The following is a 20,715-nucleotide window of genomic DNA, read 5'->3' on the forward strand; positions in this document are numbered from 1 at the left end:
TTCAAGGTACACTCTGGCTCACGTTCAGGGGCCGTTCCGTTCTGAATGCTATATCCCGGTTTGCACATGAATTCCACTTGGGTATTCCTGAACAACCTTTTTCATGCAAAGTAGCTTTGAATCAGGCGTTTCCTGATGATGTACTGGGGATCCGTGTATCCAGATACGTCTGCCAACTCATTAGGACTCCTTGACGCAGATATGCTTGAGCTCACCTTCTGTTGGACTTAAATCTAGAATCTTTTTGGAGATCAAACAGAGTGAGAAAGAAATGATGGAGAATGTGCAATACATACTTGTGAATAGTTCAACGGACGCAAAAAGTCTAATCCTTGGAGGCATTGTCCGCAACCGCATGCCTTGAAATGCTCTTCAAAACAGTAAAATATAGCACTGGGTGAACGATCACCAAATTTGAACAAGTGCTTTCTGGTCCACCGAAAGGCGAGCTTGAATAAAATTCTGCCAAGTCTATTAGAACAAAGAGTTAAAGGGGAAGGTACTTTCCTTTTGTCTCAGTCTTGGAAAACACAAGCTTTTCTCCTGTAGACTGCATTTCCAAATGGACAAATCATGCTGATGACTACACAAATTTGAGAAAACATTACCGCTACATAGAAATTCTTCGTCTCTGCTTCGCTTTGCATGTTCACCAGTCTGAAGATGCCATCTTCGCTACAAGCAATCTATGGACAATATCACTTCTTGATGGAAGTATTTGCCAAGGAAAAAATATGAAGAATTGCCTTGAAATGAAAACCGCAGTTTGGTGGAACAGAGTTGGTGATTCGAAAACCAGCACTGCAGCCTAAGATGTACTGCATCTTTGTCAGAGCATATGCATTCGTATCCCAAGCTAGGTTACGGTATCATTCCAAATTGCAGTAGGCATTGATCTAACACAATCATTCATGATTGATCACATTCCAACAATTCCTTTCAAACCTGTCTCCACTTTGCCAAGTAATCAAAGCATTGGGTGGTATCTGAATTTCCCCACAAGATATCACGAGGCAACTGAGGCTCCCGTTCACAACATCTCTCCTTCGATGTACGCAATCGTCATCGCATCCAATTGTAGTCACAGTCGGGCCTTTGTACTTGAGGCGGTGTCAGTTCAACACTGGTAGAAGAAAAGCGTTTCGAAGGAGCTTACAGGATCATCAAATCGGAAACCAGGTGGACAGGTAATCTTAGTCTTGAGAGTGAGTATTTGAGGCACTTGCATGGTCCTTGCCTCACCTCTATGTCGTTCGAAGCGTTTGTTGATCTCTGGCTCTGTCAATATCCCCATCATCTTCGTACAAATGATAATAGTCTTGTTATACCTCTGCAACGGGGAAACTGTTAATCTTGAGAGATGGCAATGGGGGACAGGTTGCACTGTAACATGTTTTAGAGCCAAGATTAGATAAAAGATTGGAACCTTGCACAAGTCCAAGAGTCGGAGAACGAGCAGTCACTCTGGCACACCTCTTCAAACATCACGCCTGAACAACGAGCTTGCTTGAAGGAATTTGTAGCCTTGTCATACACTGGCTCTGGGTATATGTTGGAAAGGCTCTCATTGTAATTCTTCGTTTTCCATGGAATGTATCCAGTTGCACATGTGACCTTCAATGTACGATTGAAAAGTATGTTATCTTCCACATTGCTGTTTGAAGATTCTCACTTTCATTCATATGCAGTCGCAAAGAAACTCACCTTCCTTGCACTCCGACTCCCATAGCGTAAGTTGTACAAGAGATTGGTTGGCACTGAAGAACAAATTCGTTTCAGCTATGAAACATCTTAGAATTTGAAACTTTGCCTTGTAGATTGACTCCCATCCATTCAACGAGCAGGATGCATTGTAGGACCTTGAAGCATCTCAGCAAAAATGTGAATCTACTCAGTAGACTTTTACATCGACAGATTGCACGTCACGATCCCAACTCCTGCGAATCCAATTCAGTCTATTCAAAGAATTTCCACCCATTGAAATACACCTGTGGATGCTCGATAGCCCTCTTTGCATGTGATAATTACTGTGGAAAACAATTCATTACTGACCGATGTCCAATTTTCCTGTCAAAATTCATTCGTTTTCTTAATTACAAAAATCAGACACGCTTACTGCGTATGGATCATCCAGAGGTTGTATTGAATTGAACTTGCTGCAAACATGTGGCACACAAGGCTCAACAGTCGAGTACTATATGAATCAGATCATCCTTGGAAAGTTTGAAGTAGTAAATTGAATTTACCTGTCCATTGACACAACTGAGAGAATATTCTTTGGTACTGTTGAAATATGTACTTCCGCTGCTTCCAACATAAAAGCCGTAGATGCAGGCAATAGAAAGGGACTGCAAAGTTTATGTTATTGGAAATTTGACTTGCAAATTTACCTGTCCATGTGATAACTCGATTTCTGATTGGTCCATTGAATCTCCACATCATTTCAGAACAGCAGGAAGAACTTATATTTGCTTACCTTTCACGCGGGCATTGGAAGTTGATAGATCCTTTCGTCCACAACTGACCATTTGACATTCTACCACTATAAAACAAGAACTCAACGTAGAGACAACAAGTTGCCTGACTTGTCACCATTGGAATAACTGCAATCATCTTCGCATCTTGCGGTGAAAAATGTCGGGGCTGAGGATAGATTTGATCCCGCTCTAAACAAGAGTGTCATTCACGTACTTCCAAGTCGAACACACCTGTATCCGGTCAAGCAATGTACTTCAATTACTTCACCAAAAGCTCTGGAAGTATTCAAAAGCGTAGAACTTTCATCAAGCGTTACACATGCACATGAAAGTGAAAAATTCAAAAACCTTGAATTAATGTTTGTAACTTGGACTGCAGCAAGAAAAGCTGGACATGAAATCATTTGGCACTGCATCACAAGATGATCATCGAACTGCGGAGAATGAATTGTTTTGAGCATTACACTCTCGTAGGAATCATATCCGCAAGCATCATTGCAAACGGCATAGTACGTCCGATTGTAGCTGCAGGTGTCAACGTATGTCGATGTTTCACCCGTCGGCATCGCGCGTGTCCCAATAGGGCAGTCAACCGCAACCTGTCAGGCATCAGGGACGACCAAGCTGATGCATCTGCATGCTCACCCCTTTGCCAAAAGTGAGCCTGCCTGATTGTTTGGTCGTCCCGTTGTCGGGGGGGATGAAAGATTCGCACTGCACTGGCAAACACTGCAAGACGAATCATTGTACAACTTTGATCAGCTGAACTACCTCATAGGGCTCAACTAAGCAATCATTGCATGTTAATGTAAAATTCTTCGTAAAATTGCATTGACTAAATCCAATTGCACTGCTTGCAGTTTAGTTATCAAAAACCTGTGGCATCAAACATCTTGCGAACCGATCGGCTTTGCGATAACCAGACTTGCATTCCACGGCCATGCTTGCCCGATGTTGTAGGGTCTCGTTGTCTACAATATCCCGATCAGAACACATCATTCAAGCAAATACAATCCAACCTAGAAACGTTTGCGTACTCCAAAATCCATTGACTCCATAATCTGGTGTGGGAATCTAAACACAAGCTCAGACTCTGAAAAAACTCCGTCGATTCGCTATTTTACTCACCGGATAGAACGATGCCGTCCCCTCGCTGGATGATATACTCGAAATCCTTCCAATAAATCATCATCACAGAAGGTCAATTAGTTTTCAACCTGCATGCTGCAGAACCACATCCACAAGGTATTCCGCTAATGCACTGATCTTGAGATTGAAGATTCCCATTGATGCAATAAAGATTTGAGAACACTCGACAACTGAGCAACACTTATGAGTGGGAAAGACGAGAACCATCCAAATTACCTTGAGTTCCCTGCAATTGATACGTTTTGTTCATAACTCTGATTTGATGTCAACCAATAGTTGAAGTCACACTTCGACTGAATTTGGTTTCCGTGTAAAAGATAATTTGCAAGAGGGTCAGGAAAGTATTTGGAAATGTCTGCCATGAAACAAGAAGACTTGCATTCCCAAAACTGAATCAATGCTCCTCGGATATTCGGTATTGAGATAGATCCTACATTCCACCACACCTTTGACGACTGATTCCACTCAACACCGTTGTCGTATGATACAGATTTTTCAACAAAAAGCTTGAAATCCTGGTCCACACATAACTTGCATTTTACGTAAAGATTTGGAGCTGCTTTCACTGCTCTCAGGTCGGCTTCATATATTCTCAGAAACGGCTTCAAGATTGATTCACTGGATCTTGTCCCAGGGTCTAGATTGACAGGGAAATCTGTCGGCTGTCTGCCATAGAATCCAAGGCCAGACTCATCAGCCCACTTGTCAATTCCTGCACCAGATAGACATTTTTTGACTTTCTGCAACTTGTCATTCATCCAAATACTCATGCTGCAAATGGACAGACGAATGTCGATAAGTACATGATAATGGGCTGCCGTGGAAGGAACTTCAAGTTCAACAGACATGGACTCGTTCTCATTCAAAACTTGCATGTTCGTCTTTCCAGATTGGAATGTCAAAATTATTTTAGATCCTTCTGTGCGAATTCGTGCCCAGGTTGAATAGTTCGTGCCGCCTAAGAAAAACAAATATCCAGTCGTTGCAAAATTCTCTGTAATCTCAAAATCAAACGCTAACACGACGTCAGAGAATTGGCCGCTAACATTTTTGAAATGCGAGATTGGAAACAATTGAAATCCAGAATAATACTTCAAATCGAACCAAACATTCATGCTGGATGACCAAATCTCAGTGTAGTTGTTAGAAGGAATCATACTCAAGTTTATACTATCAACATTCAAAATCAAGCTTGCAATGTCATCTTTGACACTGATTGAAATTGGATTTGAAAAATTCGCAGTCGCAGAAGATGTTGTCGCATGCAAATGAACAAGAACGATGTTTGACTCGGGTAAGTTTACGAGAGTGCGATTTACGAAAAATGCTGGATTGCATTCCCCAATAGCATCTCGAGAAACACTGCACATTGGTTGATTGATTGCAAACCATTTGTGTTGGAAATTTCCGATACGAAGCGATTTTGAGGACTAAAGAAAGGTACATTCTCCGCATGCATGCTTCCAACAAAACTAGATGGAAGCAAAGGACAAGAAACTGGGATACATGCCGGTCGAAGAAACGTGCAGTCTGATCTGCATACTGTTGTGTACCACCTCGGTGCACTCGCGTTTGTAGTCCCCGGTCTGTACCCTTCCTTGCAGGTGATGTTTAGCGTAGTCCCGAAGGTGGCTGGTAGCCCGGGGTAGATGCTCTCCGTGTACATGTCGAGCTCGCCAAGGTCGCACACGATGGGAGCGCATGTGCCTCCTTTGGTCAGCGAGCAGTCGTCACAAGTTGCATTGAAGCTCCTTGGACTGTCGCAGCTTGACACACTCGCGTTCGAGTCCGCCATGACAACCCGGTACCCTTCCTCACACATTGCGGTGACGCTCACCTTGTGGTTGAGCCTCGTCTCAGACCCAGAGGCTTGATCGAAATACGGTCCCTTTGCCCAGAAGCCGTTCTGCCCGTACGGGGGAACGGGAAGCAAACTCCAATTCGCCACATGATGTCCAAGAGCAGAAGTGTTGATGACACAGGGTCCAGTACCGCATCCGCAAGGGATCTCCCTGGAGCAGGCTGTCTGCATCTGAGTATCATAACAATATGCGGATGACGATCTTGTGCAGGAGTCGTTGGTCGTCCCTTGTAACTCAACTCTGAAAGCATATCCGAGGTCACACTCCATCTGTACTGTTGTCGTCTCGTTCAGACCAGCCCCACCTCCTAAAACGTGCGCATTTGACAAACTGCTTCTAAACGACGTGCAATTAACATTCCCGCAGCTGTAAGGCTTTTCACGTCCTGTGACTCCGTCGAGCTTGTATTGACAACTGTCGGTACAAGTCAACCCCATCGCATCCAGCATCGGCTGACCGTCGAATCGTTTGTTTCCAGAACATGAAACTTGTATGGATTGGTTGACTGCAATGCTCGAGTTCACAATCCAACCAAGTTGTGGATCAGGGCAGAAAGCGCTGACACATCCCAGCTCATTGCTCACGTTGCAGGAAGCCTCACAGCCTATCTCAAAAGCGCGCTGCCCAGCATTCAAACAATCGGCGCTGGCGCCATACGCTGCGAAGATCTCCGCAAAGTTCGCAGGTACCAATCCACGCCTACAAGTTAGATTCAACTTCTCCCCGTACTTCAGCGAGGATTTCTCTACAATAACAGTTGGATCGCCATACAGAGGAATAAGGCAGCTTATGCGCTGGCAGTGCGCCTCTGCCTCCCACCCGCACAGCCCACACCTCGCTTCGTACGACCTGCTCTCAGAGCAGTTGACAAGATCAGAGTGCGTCTTCAGCACCGCTCGATACCCTTCTTTACATGTCACCGTGACGTTTTCCGAGAAATCGTAAGTTGTATTCAGATGCTCGATGTAAGGATCTCCGATGTCAGACACATTGCACACCGCACGCACGCATTGTCGTATTTTCGTCGCAGGATATTCTCCGTCTTCGCAAGTGACCTGATACGAGGTCGAGCAAGTCTCGTCGCCCAAGCGGTACCCCTCCACACAGCTAAGCGTGACATTCGAAAGATGACCTGCAGACGTTGAGGGCAGGTGGTTCGGAAACGTGGTTGATGCACACACGACGGGCAGGCAAGCCAAAGTGTCATACGCGCACATGTCATTGCAAAGTGCTGTGATCTCCTTACTCGCGTTTGGGAGGTTGCTGCCGGCGCGGAAGCCGACTTTGCATGTCGCATTGACAACGTCCGAGTACTCCACGTAGGCGTGCTCGCCGTCAACGTTGGGATCCTGGAGGGTCAACGGGGGACATCGAACCTTGTTACAAGACAGGTTTCGGCGATCCCAGTAACAATCTTCGCACATCGCTTCGTAGGTACGACTTTTGTTGCAGAGATAGGAGTCGCTTGCCGGGGGTCCAGAGGCCCGGTATCCGGGTTTGCATGTGATGTTGACCTGCTTGTCAGAGCTCTTGTTCCAGTAGGCTTCTCCTTCCGCCAGCTCCAGTACACCACACTCAATTGGAATACACTCGAAGACTTGCGAAAGGTTGCCCTCGGTGCAGGTGATGTCATACTGAGTGAAGCAAGTGTTGTTGAATCGTACGTGGTACCCGGGGCTGCAAGTAACTCGGATGATGTCTCCATGCAACGACACGATGCCGCCATCAGCCAAGCTTACAGGCTCCTGACGAGATGTGCCATTGAGCTCGGAGAAGTTAGATTGAATCAGCTCAGCCGTAGCGTTAGTAGGAACTTGCAAAGCACCGCACTGCACGAGCAGACACCCAGCGGGGCTTGTGAAGGTACAGTCTGGGAGACACCTGACCTCTGAGTACGGTGAGGCGAGTACATCGCGTGATCCCATGCGAAAGCCATACCGGCACTTCACCTGAAGGCTACCGTTGACGTGTACCTCCGAAAAGTTTGTCCTCACCAGGTTCGGATCTGTGATGAAGCTCTCGTAGTCTGGGCATAGCATGGGCAGACACTGAAACGCTTCAAACTTGCCGTATGCATCACAACTGACTTGATACGAGGCATTCACCTGCGTGCAAACGCTTGCCGTCCCATTCATCGACAGCGCGGATCCTTGCTTGCACTTGACCGTCATCACGTCAGCAAACGAAGGGTGAGATAGAGAGATGCTCTCGAGCCACGGACTGGAGGCAACGCTCTCACAAGCCACGGCTTCACAGGTGTAGTTGGACATCAAAGAGCAATCCATGCACTGCGCCTCAAAGTCGCTGGTCTGGTTAACATCCGGAGGATACACAGCAGACGTCAGCTTAGGCCGATAGCCGTCCTTGCAGCTCAAAGTTATCCTGCCCCCGTGCAAGACCTGAGGAATGCCTCCATCCATCGAGAGCTCTGTCCCAGCAGACACGTTCCATGTCATGACATTTGCGAACAAGTGGGAGCTCTCATTAATGTGACATGGTGCATACGAGCACGCGCAGCTTATGCGCTGGCAGTGCGCCTCTGCCTCCCACCCGCACAGCCCACACCTCGCTTCGTACGACCTGCTCTCAGAGCAGTTGACAAGATCAGAGTGCGTCTTCAGCACCGCTCGATACCCTTCTTTACATGTCACCGTGACGTTTTCCGAGAAATCGTAAGTTGTATTCAGATGCTCGATGTAAGGATCTCCGATGTCAGACACATTGCACACCGCACGCACGCATTGTCGTATTTTCGTCGCAGGATATTCTCCGTCTTCGCAAGTGACCTGATACGAGGTCGAGCAAGTCTCGTCGCCCAAGCGGTACCCCTCCACACAGCTAAGCGTGACATTCGAAAGATGACCTGCAGACGTTGAGGGCAGGTGGTTCGGAAACGTGGTTGATGCACACACGACGGGCAGGCAAGCCAAAGTGTCATACGCGCACATGTCATTGCAAAGTGCTGTGATCTCCTTACTCGCGTTTGGGAGGTTGCTGCCGGCGCGGAAGCCGACTTTGCATGTCGCATTGACAACGTCCGAGTACTCCACGTAGGCGTGCTCGCCGTCAACGTTGGGATCCTGGAGGGTCAACGGGGGACATCGAACCTTGTTACAAGACAGGTTTCGGCGATCCCAGTAACAATCTTCGCACATCGCTTCGTAGGTACGACTTTTGTTGCAGAGATAGGAGTCGCTTGCCGGGGGTCCAGAGGCCCGGTATCCGGGTTTGCATGTGATGTTGACCTGCTTGTCAGAGCTCTTGTTCCAGTAGGCTTCTCCTTCCGCCAGCTCCAGTACACCACACTCAATTGGAATACACTCGAAGACTTGCGAAAGGTTGCCCTCGGTGCAGGTGATGTCATACTGAGTGAAGCAAGTGTTGTTGAATCGTACGTGGTACCCGGGGCTGCAAGTAACTCGGATGATGTCTCCATGCAACGACACGATGCCGCCATCAGCCAAGCTTACAGGCTCCTGACGAGATGTGCCATTGAGCTCGGAGAAGTTAGATTGAATCAGCTCAGCCGTAGCGTTAGTAGGAACTTGCAAAGCACCGCACTGCACGAGCAGACACCCAGCGGGGCTTGTGAAGGTACAGTCTGGGAGACACCTGACCTCTGAGTACGGTGAGGCGAGTACATCGCGTGATCCCATGCGAAAGCCATACCGGCACTTCACCTGAAGGCTACCGTTGACGTGTACCTCCGAAAAGTTTGTCCTCACCAGGTTCGGATCTGTGATGAAGCTCTCGTAGTCTGGGCATAGCATGGGCAGACACTGAAACGCTTCAAACTTGCCGTATGCATCACAACTGACTTGATACGAGGCATTCACCTGCGTGCAAACGCTTGCCGTCCCATTCATCGACAGCGCGGATCCTTGCTTGCACTTGACCGTCATCACGTCAGCAAACGAAGGGTGAGATAGAGAGATGCTCTCGAGCCACGGACTGGAGGCAACGCTCTCACAAGCCACGGCTTCACAGGTGTAGTTGGACATCAAAGAGCAATCCATGCACTGCGCCTCAAAGTCGCTGGTCTGGTTAACATCCGGAGGATACACAGCAGACGTCAGCTTAGGCCGATAGCCGTCCTTGCAGCTCAAAGTTATCCTGCCCCCGTGCAAGACCTGAGGAATGCCTCCATCCATCGAGAGCTCTGTCCCAGCAGACACGTTCCATGTCATGACATTTGCGAACAAGTGGGAGCTCTCATTAATGTAACATGGTGCATACGAGCACCCGCACACCGAAGACGAGCAGGATCCTTGGAACTTTACCTCTCCGTCAAGGCACCTGATGTATGACATAGCATCGCCGGACCAGCAGGATGATCCATTGAGATGATATCCTGTGATGCAACTAAAAGATATGTTGTCATCGTGAAAAAGCACCGGCAAGGGACTGACACTCGGTATGATCGTAGTTGGGATCGATGAGATAGGGCAGATCACTCTCATACACATCTTCCTTGTAGTGAGCTGGCAGTCGGATCTGCATACTGTTGTGTACCACCTCGGTGCACTCGCGTTTGTAGTCCCCGGTCTGTACCCTTCCTTGCAGGTGATGTTTAGCGTAGTCCCGAAGGTGGCTGGTAGCCCGGGGTAGATGCTCTCCGTGTACATGTCGAGCTCGCCAAGGTCGCACACGATGGGAGCGCATGTGCCTCCTTTGGTCAGCGAGCAGTCGTCACAAGTTGCATTGAAGCTCCTTGGACTGTCGCAGCTTGACACACTCGCGTTCGAGTCCGCCATGACAACCCGGTACCCTTCCTCACACATTGCGGTGACGCTCACCTTGTGGTTGAGCCTCGTCTCAGACCCAGAGGCTTGATCGAAATACGGTCCCTTTGCCCAGAAGCCGTTCTGCCCGTACGGGGGAACGGGAAGCAAACTCCAATTCGCCACATGATGTCCAAGAGCAGAAGTGTTGATGACACAGGGTCCAGTACCGCATCCGCAAGGGATTTCAGCAGTACAAACCTGCTCTTGTGCAGGCGTTCCATCATCACAAGTCAAGTTTGCTACTGTATTGCACTCTGCAGCCATTGATGAAAATCCAAAGTCACATTCAACAAGAAACGTATCACCATGTCTGATGACTTTTGAGGTGTCTGTAGCAGAGTGAGTGTTGGATGGCAAGGACATTTCGATCAAATTACATATCACCCTTTGACAAATTGAAATATTGTATCCACAGTTGCTTTGACACTGTGTGAGAAACCAGGGCTTTGAGGATGGAAGTGTAGAGCTGGGGCGATATCCGTGCTTGCACGTTACATTTACATATTCCTGATATTTTACAGCAGAGGGCATGGTTGAAACCACATTGTTGTCGAATGAATATTGGATGTATGGGAAACACATTGCAGGATTACAAGAGATGTTGCTGACAAATGATCCATTGCTACACACCAAGTTGTATCCAGCCACACCATTATCACAAGTGACGTCCGACTGCTTTGACGATGTTGCAAAGTAACCATCCAAGCAAGTTACGTGAACGAATTGCCCGTTGTCAAAGATGCTTCTAGCTGAGACATCAGTGGGATAAGTAATGCTTTTGGCATGGCTGACATTGTCTACCGTCACTCCCTTGCAGGTGGTACAAGTACCGTCCTGATATCGAATACATTCTTGAATGCCATGCAGGACTCCATCATCACATGAGACTCTAAAACTGCTATTACACGTGTTTGGCAAATAAAATCCATTTTGACAATTAAACAGAATACTTTGACTGTGATACAGCTGAAACCTGTAAGCATTTGGATTGAAACTTATCAAAGTATTTTGATCCAGTTTCTCCAAAGCGACGGCATAACTTGGAAGATTGAAGCCTTCACAAGTAGATCGTTCACAAGGTAAGAATTGAGTAAATGTACAATCAGCAGAGCATCGAACCACTTGCCATGTTGGTGTTGATGGGTCACTGGAACCAGGTCGATAGCCGTAAGCACAGGTAAAATTTGCGCTCTGATTGAAAAGCACTTGATTACTCGATTGAATAGTAGAGAATTGTTGAGAGGAAGACTGTACAGGACAAAAAATTGGTTTACAGACATATCGGCTCTGCCAGCCATATTGTGTGCAGAACATTTCGTGCTCGTGACTTGTGTTGCACGGAGGAGGAACACTCGAAAACTCAGATGGCACAGATCTATAACCTTCTTTACATTGCACAGTAATGCTCTGATTCACTCTGATCTGCAAGTTGGAGCTCCACGAGGAAATATGGAAGAAATTTTTCAGATTTTCAATTGATGGACAGGTACCACACTGAGAACCATCACCATTGAACGCCTCACAAACAACAAACCTGGGAATTTGTGAAGATTCTGACGTTGCAAGAAATTTTCCATCAATGCATTTGATCGTGTAATAAGAATCGCACGTGGTTCCGTTCACTCTGTACCCTGACATACACACCACGGTCAACTGCTCTCCTTCAACATAAATTTTGTCGAGAAGATTCGAGTCTACCGAAGAATGCAGCTGAGGCGGGATCCTACCACACTCCTTTGGGATGCATACTTTCAAAGGACTGACAGTGCAGTTGGACCCGCAAGTATACTTCACATATTCTGTAAAATTGTTTTCGCCAAAAGTATATCCTGGCAAACACTTCCCATATGCATTTTCCCCGTAGTAAACATAATCGACGGTTGAGGAAGAACTTGGATTTGTGTAAAATTGCATATTACTTCCCAGTTGACCATGCAAATGGCATCGCATTACAGAACAATACCAAGGGCGATTCCAAGCGCAATCGTTGCAACGCGCTGGGAAACTACCAGGCGCATATCCTGGGATGTATGGGCAATCGGACCAAGCTTGTGGAAATTTTTGAATTGGAGTTGGAGCATGAGTAGCTATGCATTCAACTAATACCAGCTGCCCGTGCGGAACAATTTCATTGGCCAACTCTTGCAGCGGATTCGAAGCTGTGCCCGTTTCGATGAGCACATTGTCATATTCATCACTGAAGGTTTGGTAAAATGATGGACAAAAACCTTCGCCACAGCTGCTATTACTTCCATTCACACAAGACACCTGGATGCAACTTTGTTGGCCTGAAAATTGACCATCAATGCAAGAAACAACAAATGATTTTTGACATCTAGAACTCTTCACCACATATCCCATAGGACAACTAATTGTGATTGATTGACCGTGAAAATATTGCTTCTCGGCAGACCACTGTGCATCATACTGGAATCCAAGTCCACTGTACGTTCCACAAGGCAAGGGGACGCATTGCTTGATCCCAGAATACGAGCAGTCACTGTTACACCTTATTTGAAAGCTCTTGGGATCGCTTGCCGTGGCAATTGTAACCCCGCCAGTGACAGCTCTGTATCCAAGGGCACATTCAATCATCTTCGTATCATTCAAACTCACCACTGACCCAACAGACACGGAATTTGAAGTCGAGAATGCAGGACATTGGATAGGTTTGCAACTTTTCCCAAGTGATTCAAGCTGACAATTATCGCAAGTAATGTTGTAAGACTGAGGTTCCAAACAACTCGATACTGAGTTTGAAGTAGCGCGATAGCCACTTTTGCAGGTCACGAGAAGTTTTGAGTCCATGTATGTTTGAGCAATGGATAGAGCACCCGGTACGACTGAAGGAAGGTCACAGACACCTCCACTTGCTGTTCCACAACGATCTCCCGCTGTACAATTTATAGGAACACAGTGTTGATCAGTGCCATTCAAAATTCCGGCCTTGCATGAAACCGTGAAGACTGTCTTACAATCCATCAAACGTGTTCCAAAAACTTTGTAACCTTTCTGACAAGGAACGGAGGTCAAACCACCTTCTGGAATATCAAAACTGCTTCCGATGGTACCACCAGTTGGAAAGAACTTAGCGCATGGTATCATCGCGCACTCATAAAGTGGAAAGTATGAACATGTGTCCATGCACTTAACTTCAAAACTTTGTGGATCTTGTACCAGGGGAACTTTTGTTGACCCGACGATTCTGGCTCTGTATCCAGGCTTGCACTGTACCTTCACAACACTCTCATACTCGACATTCCATTGTGTGACTAAAACGCCACCGATAGATCTAACACAAAAGGTCAAGGAGATACAAACAAAAATACCAAATGCATACATGTTGCTCCGTAATATTGTCGGTTTGTACGAGACAACTTCCATCGTAGCTTTGTTGAACAATGGCCAATCTTCATAATTTCCGCAGGATATTTTTTTGCAAGTAGCTTTCGATTGGTATGTACAGTCGTTGCATGTCGCTGTGTATGAAGGCTGAAATGAGCAGTCTGAAAAGTTCCCTTCCTATTCAACGAGTCAGACCTGCATCTTCACTACAATTTCAACTCACATTGGCCCGGAAACCTGAAGGGCACTGTACTTGCACTGACTGTCCATGTGCAACAGAAGTAACCGGAGACCATGTCTCTGCAAAAGCGTCATAGGGTGGTGCAGCCTTGGAATAAGGTTGACAAGAGGCTTCTCCACAACCGCATTGCATCGGAACACAACTTTTGAGTCCAACCAAGACACCGTCCGAGCATGTGACGGCAAAATGTTTTGCGCATGAAGTCCCGGAGACCTTATACCCTAGATCACAGGAGATTTGAAGCTCATTGCCATGGTACAATACACCAGATGCATTGAATGAACTGTTACCTGGAGCCTGCACAACAGGACATTGTACCAAAGTGCAATTCTGTATTCCAGAAAGCATGCAGGAATCCTTGCAGGTAACGTTGTATGACCTTGGTGCATCAGGAGATGATGAATTCGCACGAAATCCAGAGTAGCAATTTACAACGATGATGTCTCCATATTGAAGAATGGTCTCATCAATGAAATAAGGCTCAGGTTTATGAGCGGTTGCTGCTGAAAGAAACTTTGTTGTGCCATAAGGATCTAATGCAGTCAATGGCCTACATTGCTGGATCCGGCAGCGTTGAATTGGACCTGAGATTGGTGATGGCCACCATGTACAGTTTTCACAAGATAAAGCATAGGAAGTTGCATTGCTTTGGCAGTGCTTTTGAAAATCAAAAGTAGTGTTCCCAGGCCATGGTTTATACCCAGGAAGGCACACAACTTCATTGGTGCTGTTTTGGACGGGCATGAAGACTTTCATGTACGGGTCATCAACGAATTCAGGGCACTTGGTACAACCGATGGGACTACAAACTTGTCCCTGTTCGTAGTTGCCATCCTGATAAAGACACAACGGGTTAGGTGATCCAGGGCCATTGAGAAAGAAGCCATCATCGCATGAGAGTGTCACTCGGCCGCCAACCACCGCGGATACCGGTCTCGCTGTCATGTTCAAGCCCACAGGATAGTCTCCACAGGACTTGGGAACACACCGTCTCCATCCGTAATGCGTAGGAGTAGTAGATTCCAAGCTCACCATTTCCTGGAAGAAAGATGAAACATCGAGCAAAGAGTGAGAAAATTCGGTTCGTACCTGTAATTCAGGGTTGCCACTGTTGTCAACAGTGCACATGATGGCCATGGATTGCTGTGATCCATGTGTGCTTGCTGCAGGAATCAAAAGGATTGAGAGGAAAATTCGGAACAAAAACATCACGCCCTGGTCAGTTGAACTCTGAGTCACATGAGGTCAAGCCATCCGAGTCCATTGGGACTGGTTCAGCTTCACGAGGAGCAAGAGACTCTCAGTATCCTCCTGCCATGTCCTCCCGCCATGCCGCTTCATGAGCTCCTTCCCACAAACACCTTCTCCATGGTGACTCTCCGCATCAACAGAGTTGACTAAAACTACAGAAGTGTTATACTGAACTATTACTTAATATTTGACATCTGAGATTGCCTCAGAGAAACAGCAACCAAGCTGGCCTCAGAAAGCTGGCGCATGCCCAACATCTGCCCAAAATGCAGAATGACATCCTTCACGTTCTCCTCTCTCTTCGTCTGCCTCCTCACCATCCTGCACTCCTTCCTCATCCTCCTTCTCATAAGAATCCTTCCCCTTCCTGTCCTCCTCCTAACAGCATGCAACGATTACTCCTTCCCCCATCTTGTTTCATTTTGACTCCCCACTCTCCTCACTCACGTTCATAATGATAATTCACTCAGGCAAAATTGGCCCGCATGAAAAACCTCTTTCTCAAAGGCCTGCCGAAAGACCTCAGCGATGATGCACTCAGACAACTGATATCAGGGTAATGTGTTTGAATGTACCAGACCAGTCTAAGAGTGAACATGCAGATATGGGGTTGTAACCAATCTTCTACTTCTGAGAACTGCAAAAGGCTCGTCTCGAGGAGTTGCGATGGTTGCCATGTCGACAGAAGAAGAAGCCCGAACCACCGTAGACTCACTAAAAGGGAAATGTTTCCATCATCAGAACCAGCACAGTTGGATCGTTGCTGATGCAAATTCGGCCGAAGAAAGCATGATTGTCGAAATAGCCCACAAAGAGGTTCTGAGTGAAGAAGAGAAAAGGTTGAAATATGAACAGAGAGCGCTGGTAATGAGAACTTTCTTTTTTCGGCCAATACTTGACCATAGATGATCTCAGAAGGAGATTGAAGATCCCAAGGAACGACAGGCGAGGTGTCAGCAAGAAAGACGAAATCGATTAGTGGCATATCACGAACAACTGGAAGCTTCAGTGAGAATCGATCAGTTGTGATGTTATGATGCTTTAATTACGTCAATGCCATTTTAGGTTCAAAGGGAGAATCGGGAATTGTTGGTCTCTTCGCAACGGATTGAAAGCATGAGGTCAGTCTCATGATGTGTCTGTCTGCTTTGCCAAGACTTTCCCAAAGGAACAGGATGCGAGAGAACAATAGGTGCTTGGATTGTTGGATGCTACATAAACAGTGCATCTGCACAACTACACCGCAAGGTTCAAGAACAGTTTTTTGAGGATTGTGCTTGTGATTGACATTCTCAGAAATTGCGGAATTGTTTTGTCATAAGACGATTGTTTACTTACATTCAAAGGAATACGGAAGATTGTCAAATACAGGCAAGAATATGTCTATGTCGTATAGCGTATATTCCTTATCTTTGACTGTTCCGATTAGGCTCCATTATCCCCATAGCATTTCCTCCGCCTCAATCCCAGATATACGTCGCAGATGTCGAAGAGGTGGCATTTGAAAGATTATTCACTTGCGCGTGTGATTTGAACCGTTGAAGGATGAAAAGAAATTTCAAGAGGAATTGAGGGCAAATGCTGATCGGACCTTCGTCCTGTTTCCTTCTGAGAATTCAGTCACAGTCCAGGTACACCGACTGTCGGGAATATGCTTTTGTTTGACTCCATTCCTTCTTGCTGTAAGGAAATGATGGAAACTTTAAATACAAAAGAGACTGTCCAGAATGACAGTGAAGGTCAAGACAGTGGATGCGGAGGTGGAACTGCCTGCCGTCTCGACTTTAGTTGATCGCACACTGTAGGATCCCTAACGATAGTGCTTGTGGATGGAACTTGGCAGCAGGCAAGGAGATTGAACCAGAGAATCCCTTCGTGGGTGAAGGTGCTTCAGTCTCGCACTTGATATCCTGCATGGCATTGACATGAACGAAGCGAGTGAAGCTTATGCCCCGCGACCTAGTTGACTCGCGCTACAAGAGCCCGATGAGGAGTCAGGTGCTTGCCTTCTCTCCCTTAGCTCTCGAATGAACTTCATGCAGGCTACTCCTGACAGGGTTTGCTCTTTGTCAGCCTATGTCCTTCTTTTGCAGGAAATGCGTGTGGCATCAGAAGTGTGCCAGGTTTGCATGTCCATCAACTAATCCGAAAATGATTGTTTGCTTTTGCAGTATTTGCTTCAACTTCTGCACAAGAAGTCAGAGATAGTGCTGTCGAACAGCAATAAGTGACTGAATATCCGATAGGCTTGTCTGAGGCTGACATGTCACAGGGAATGGAAGCAAACGGATGGTATAAAGAAGAAAGTTCCAGCAAAAGGAAAAGTCCCTGTCGAAAAGCAAGTTGACAATCTATCGATTTCCGACACTTGATGTCAACTGATAATCGTTGAAGTGTATTCCAACGGTCAAAAGCTACTAAGATCAGACTAACTTGTAACATTTTGAACTGTAGATACATGAATTTTCCAAGGATCTCACGATTCATCGAAGGAGAAGTCAAGCAAACCTTGCCGAACTTTTTCTGGGTTTGTGTCATCCTCTTCGTGGTGGAAGGGAATCTTTGACGATTCCTCCTTCGGTTTGATCCTACTCGCCTGCGTACCTGGAGGATCCTTGTTCTCTTCATCGTCTGTGTCCTGCGGAGGAGAGAAGGAGACGTAGCATCTCTTCTCTTCAGCAACGATGTCGATCCAGCACTCTTGCTTGCTTTCATCTCCCACCTTCACCCTCGGAGCCGCGTCAAGCTCTGAGTTGAAATATTTTGTGGCAAGGAGGGACGAAATCTCGTTCTTGGCATATTTCTGCAAGGAAGAGGCTCCCTCATACGCGCAGTAACTTGCTCCTGCCAACAGCGAAACCTTCCTAGAGTGGTGTACAATCAGATTTCCGATCATTCGGCGATGCGCCAGGTTGATGGAAGGGTCAGTTTGCGGAGGATCGCGATATCTTGCGAGGTAGGAACGAATCACTGTGTCAGCTACGACCAACTGCTCTCGCTCGGTAAAGGGCAAGAACGGAATGACAGCGTCAAACCGACGGAAAAGAGCAATTAGCTCCGGTTTGATCTCGGCGAAGAACTTCTCCCAGAGAGGTTTGAGGATGCGATCGACGAGGTTCACTTTGATCCAATGCCTCTCGCTGTCATCTTGTTGCGACTTGTAGATCTTGGGGTTGGCCTTTGCAAACTTGATAATCTCATCTTGCCCGCGATTTGACATGCACACGAAGATTGTTTGCCTGCAGTCAATCTTCTGTCCGTTGGAGTTTCGACTTGAATCTGTTAGAAAGCCATCTTGCCATGGCTCTAAGAACGAGTTGTAGATTCTTTCAGCCTGATAAGAAGATCATAAAAGAGTTTACAACTCAACTTGACTCACCTGTCCCCATCCAAGGCAGTTGACAAGATCTGCAAGTTTCTCGAATTCATCCAAGAGAACGATGTTTCTTTTCCCCTGGCGACTCCGAAGGAAAGATACAAGTTGTCCATCACTGGACATGTCAGATCGCGTGAACCCGCCATGTCTCGATCCAAATAGGTCGGCGTCATCTTTGGTTCCACTCAACGAGATCAATATCGAGCTGTCCTTGGGAACCAGCGCATCTGCGATGTTCTTGCACAGGAAGGTTTTTCCATGCCCAGGAGGCCCGGGCAGGAGCAGGACCAGAGGCTTATGACCAGCTGCTTGCTGATCAGTCCAGAATTGAATGATCTGATAAAGGTCCATGTCACTGTGAAGAATAGCAAGTAAAGTGAAGATGGAAAACAAACCATGTCCCGCAGAGAATGCATGGCAAATCTTTGTCCTATGACGCAATATGGCAACTCAACAATGTTAGAAAGATTGAAAGGAGCCAAACGCTTCCTTCTCGTCTCATCCACTGGAAAGATATGGGCTTGTTCCATCCAATACTCCATCGTAACGTTCAGTTTCAAGCCTTCCATGGACGAAACGTCTGCCCCTTTCGACAGCAAGAGCCTGGTCATATCTGTTCCATCATACTTCTTGTTCTTGATGGCCAGAGAAAGAGCTGTCTCACCATCATCCATCCGCATGTTCACGTCTGCGTTGAGCCCCACCAGACTATTCACCATGTCTGCATCGTTTTGTTGTACAGCGTAGCACAGAGCACTGCGACCAGCCTTGCAATGCTCGCGGAAGATATGGTTGGTGTTGGCGCCATGTCCGACCCATCTCTGCAGGCTCGAAGCTGACTTCTTAGAGATGACCGCGTTGAGAAGCTCCTGGTTGGGGTCCGTTCCAGGCGCCGCACCTCCTCTGTAAGCTTGGATGCCAGCAGGAGAAGGCGATGCTGGTATTGTCACTGACTGGGAAACTGCACTGACCTCCTCCTCGAAAGGCTCCTCTTCTCTGTCTTCCTCGAATGACATGTCATTCCCTGCTACTAAACCGTTCCCAGAGGCTCCGTCCAAGTCCCTAGGATGTTCGCACATAGCACATTGAGGGATGTCTCCATTGTAAAAGGTACAATTGCTGCAATAAAATCCTCCTGCCGTCTCTACCACGAGTCCTTGACTGTCCATCTCCTTCTCCTGTTAGAAGAAAGTTGAGCTAACACGAAGTCAACACCAAACAGCAATCCTTCCTTTCCTCCCCTGCTCCCCTCCCTTTCCTCTCAAGATTGTCCGCAACAGGATATGCTTACTACTCTTGCATGTGTGTTCAAATATTCTTCCTCTCCTTCCTCTCCTTCCTCTCCTTTCCCGCCCTTCTCTCCTCTCCTCTCCTCTCCTCTCCTCTCCTCTCCTCTCCTCTCCTCTCCTCTCCTCTCCTCTCCTCTCCTCTCCTCTCCTCTCCTCTCCTCTCCTCTCCTCTCCTCTCCTCTCCTCTCCTCTCCTCTCCTCTCCTCTCCTCTCCATCCTCTCCTCTCCTCTCCTCTCCTCTCCTCTCCTCTCCTCTCCTCTTCTCGTGGCTTCCTCCATCGTTCCTTCACCCCGCACTCTAATCGTCATCCCTCTCCTCTAGCTGGGAATCAAAACCCACATCCCCGCTTCTGGCTCCATATAAAGCCGGGGCCGGCGGCGTCCCCCGGCACCACTGGGCCATGAGTGTGACTCGTGATTCCTGAGTGCCGACAATGATGCCCGTCAGCTCAAGGCCCCGGCGGCCTCCCTCAGTCGGACGGCCCCAGTTCGCCGACATCATCGCGGGTCAAGCCCCACTGAAGGTCTCTATTCTGACGAGTCCTGCTTGCCAGGCTGAGATCAACGCGGGGGCCTTTCAAGTTTAATCAGAGTATCTACGTTGGGCTTGGGGGCACAATACAGACTTTCACTACTGTTGCCGGTTCGTAGTCCCGGAGGGGGTCGAAGTGGCAGAAGTAGTGTAGTAGTGTAGAAGTGTAGTAGTGTAGAAGTGTAGTAGTGTAGCTTACTAGTAGTTAGCCTCAGCAGTGTACGGTGAAAGGACGGTCATGTTTCTTTTCAATCATGTAAAAGTAACTAAAAAGCCAGAAAGTTGGTCCAAAAACCGCACTTTGACGTATGACCCCCTTATTTGTCATTTGTATTGAGGAGATAGAGGGGGTAGGGGTCCATGTCAGTTTTGACAGCGGCATGCAAGAGGTAAGATGGCAGCTTGCCCT

At 47.2% G+C, this 20,715-nt stretch overlaps 4 protein-coding genes across 4 annotated transcripts; 1 reads left to right on the forward strand and 3 right to left on the reverse strand.

The window, feature by feature from the left end:
• Nucleotides 1-1,902: 1,902 nt before the first annotated feature.
• On the reverse strand, nucleotides 1,903-10,536 carry GUITHDRAFT_135294 (hypothetical protein; the record flags this gene model as incomplete). The annotated part of the gene is made up of 14 exons (XM_005837021.1): nucleotides 1,903-1,937; nucleotides 1,989-2,067; nucleotides 2,117-2,156; nucleotides 2,247-2,283; nucleotides 2,391-2,431; nucleotides 2,477-2,536; nucleotides 2,709-2,753; nucleotides 2,826-3,076; nucleotides 3,123-3,206; nucleotides 3,354-3,448; nucleotides 3,497-3,551; nucleotides 3,606-3,651; nucleotides 3,843-4,584; nucleotides 5,133-10,536. The coding sequence occupies 14 exons, from the start codon at nucleotides 10,534-10,536 to the stop codon at nucleotides 1,903-1,905; spliced, it is 7,014 nt and encodes a 2,337-aa protein (XP_005837078.1).
• A 3,872-nt stretch (nucleotides 10,537-14,408) lies between these two features.
• On the reverse strand, nucleotides 14,409-15,707 carry GUITHDRAFT_103912 (hypothetical protein; the record flags this gene model as incomplete). The annotated part of the gene is made up of 6 exons (XM_005837022.1): nucleotides 14,409-14,442; nucleotides 14,559-14,692; nucleotides 14,789-14,896; nucleotides 14,948-15,021; nucleotides 15,427-15,487; nucleotides 15,690-15,707. The coding sequence occupies 6 exons, from the start codon at nucleotides 15,705-15,707 to the stop codon at nucleotides 14,409-14,411; spliced, it is 429 nt and encodes a 142-aa protein (XP_005837079.1).
• A 68-nt stretch (nucleotides 15,708-15,775) lies between these two features.
• On the forward strand, nucleotides 15,776-17,340 carry GUITHDRAFT_135295 (hypothetical protein; the record flags this gene model as incomplete). Its single annotated transcript, XM_005837023.1, has 11 exons — nucleotides 15,776-15,973; nucleotides 16,025-16,117; nucleotides 16,175-16,230; nucleotides 16,284-16,357; nucleotides 16,539-16,603; nucleotides 16,654-16,740; nucleotides 16,797-16,848; nucleotides 16,915-16,994; nucleotides 17,045-17,107; nucleotides 17,152-17,232; nucleotides 17,281-17,340. 11 exons carry the CDS (start codon nucleotides 15,776-15,778, stop codon nucleotides 17,338-17,340), a joined length of 909 nt encoding a protein of 302 aa, XP_005837080.1.
• Nucleotides 17,341-17,585: 245 nt separating this feature from the next.
• GUITHDRAFT_135296 (hypothetical protein) lies at nucleotides 17,586-19,654 on the reverse strand (the record flags this gene model as incomplete). The annotated part of the gene is made up of 3 exons (XM_005837024.1): nucleotides 17,586-18,443; nucleotides 18,489-18,821; nucleotides 18,881-19,654. 3 exons carry the CDS (start codon nucleotides 19,652-19,654, stop codon nucleotides 17,586-17,588), a joined length of 1,965 nt encoding a protein of 654 aa, XP_005837081.1.
• Nucleotides 19,655-20,715: the final 1,061 nt, after the last annotated feature.

Source organism: Guillardia theta (assembly GCF_000315625.1).
Source record: "Guillardia theta CCMP2712 unplaced genomic scaffold GUITHscaffold_15, whole genome shotgun sequence".
Lineage (NCBI taxonomy): Eukaryota > Cryptophyceae > Pyrenomonadales > Geminigeraceae > Guillardia > Guillardia theta.